The following is a 1,410-nucleotide window of genomic DNA, read 5'->3' on the forward strand; positions in this document are numbered from 1 at the left end:
ATTTTGGTCAATGACATGAGACAAAGTATATGTGAACTGCTGTATGAAAAGTGAATTTACTCTGTAAATCTTCACCCAAATCCTAATTAAAAAAAAAAAAAATATGTTCGAGATGGATGGTGTTAGTGTTTTCCTAATTAAATATACATTACATATTTTTTTCTCTCTATGTCCTTAGATGAAGAGAATAATACTAGAATAACTACAGTTGAGAGAAAGGAAATGAAAGGAGAAAATGTCACCATTTGGACCTCTTTTGTCCTGGAGGGGTTTTCCAGATATCCAAAGTTAGAGCTAGCTCTCTTTGTCTTCAGCCTCGTAATGTATCTGATAACCCTCTTGGGCAACAGCACTCTTATTTTGATCACTGTCTTAGATTCCCGTCTTCATACTCCCATGTACTGGTTCCTTGGAAACCTCTCTTTCATGGATATCTGTTACACATCTGCTTCGATTCCCACTTTGCTGGTGAACTTACTGTCATCCCAGAAAACCATTACCTTCTCGGGGTGTGCTGTCCAGATGTATCTGTCCCTTGCCATGGGTTCCACGGAGTGCGTGCTCCTGGCTGTGATGGCGTATGACCGTTACGTGGCCATTTGCAATCCTCTGAGATACCCCAGCATCATGAACAGGCAGGTCTGTGTGCAGATGGCCTCTGTCTCCTGGGTGACAGGCTGCCTGACTGCTCTGCTGGAGACCAGCTTTGCCCTGCAGGTGCCCGTCTGTGGTAATGTCGTTGATCACTTCACCTGTGAAATTCTGGCAGTGCTCAAATTAGCTTGCACCAGCTCCCTGCTCCTGGACTTGGTCATGCTGGTGATCAGCGTGCTCCTCCTGCCCATCCCAATGCTCTTAATTTGCGTTTCTTACGTCTTCATCCTTTCCACTATTCTGAGAATCAGCTCAGCCGAGGGAAGAAGCAAAGCTTTTTCTACCTGTGGTGCCCACCTGACTGTGGTCATTTTATATTACGGGGCTGCCCTCTCCATGTACTTAAAACCTTCCTCATCAAACTCACAAGAAATAGACAAAATCATCTCATTGCTTTACGGAGTGCTGACCCCTATGTTGAACCCCATGATTTACAGTTTAAGAAACAAGGAAGTCAAAGATGGTATGAAAAAGTTGCTGGGCAACATACCTTTGTATCAAACGCATGAAAATCTCTTGACTGGGTGCCTTTTACCAGGGATGGGTTCCTGACAGAATTCATCAGAGAAATGCTCAGAACTCTGATTTAAACCTTAGCTGTATAAATTCACAATTCTGAGATATCTGTACCCAAAGTGATTTTTGCTTATGAATAATGATAGATTCCAATTTGCTTTAATTAATATATTCTGTATCTTATGTGTGTGTGTTTTGTGATTGTGAGAAGTACTGGATCATATAGTCATCGTGCGTTTA

General features: G+C 42.3%; 1 protein-coding gene across 1 annotated transcript; it reads left to right on the plus strand.

Moving 5' to 3' along the window:
• The first annotated feature begins 216 nt into the window (after positions 1-216).
• On the plus strand, positions 217-1,206 carry LOC103193538 (olfactory receptor 2K2). Its single transcript, XM_007936773.1, has one exon. The coding sequence runs from the start codon at positions 223-225 to the stop codon at positions 1,204-1,206; it is 984 nt and encodes a 327-aa protein (XP_007934964.1). The 5' UTR covers positions 217-222.
• Positions 1,207-1,410: the final 204 nt, after the last annotated feature.

Source organism: Orycteropus afer, unplaced genomic scaffold (genome assembly GCF_000298275.1).
Source record: "Orycteropus afer afer isolate SDZICR_OR568_19922 unplaced genomic scaffold, OryAfe1.0 scaffold00037, whole genome shotgun sequence".
Taxonomy (NCBI): Eukaryota; Metazoa; Chordata; class Mammalia; order Tubulidentata; family Orycteropodidae; genus Orycteropus; species Orycteropus afer.

What these genes read in the sequence shown, in the direction of transcription:
- LOC103193538 (XM_007936773.1), top strand. Translation starts at nt 223, where the DNA reads ATGAAAGGAGAAAATGTCACCATTTGGACCTCTTTTGTCCTGGAGGGG.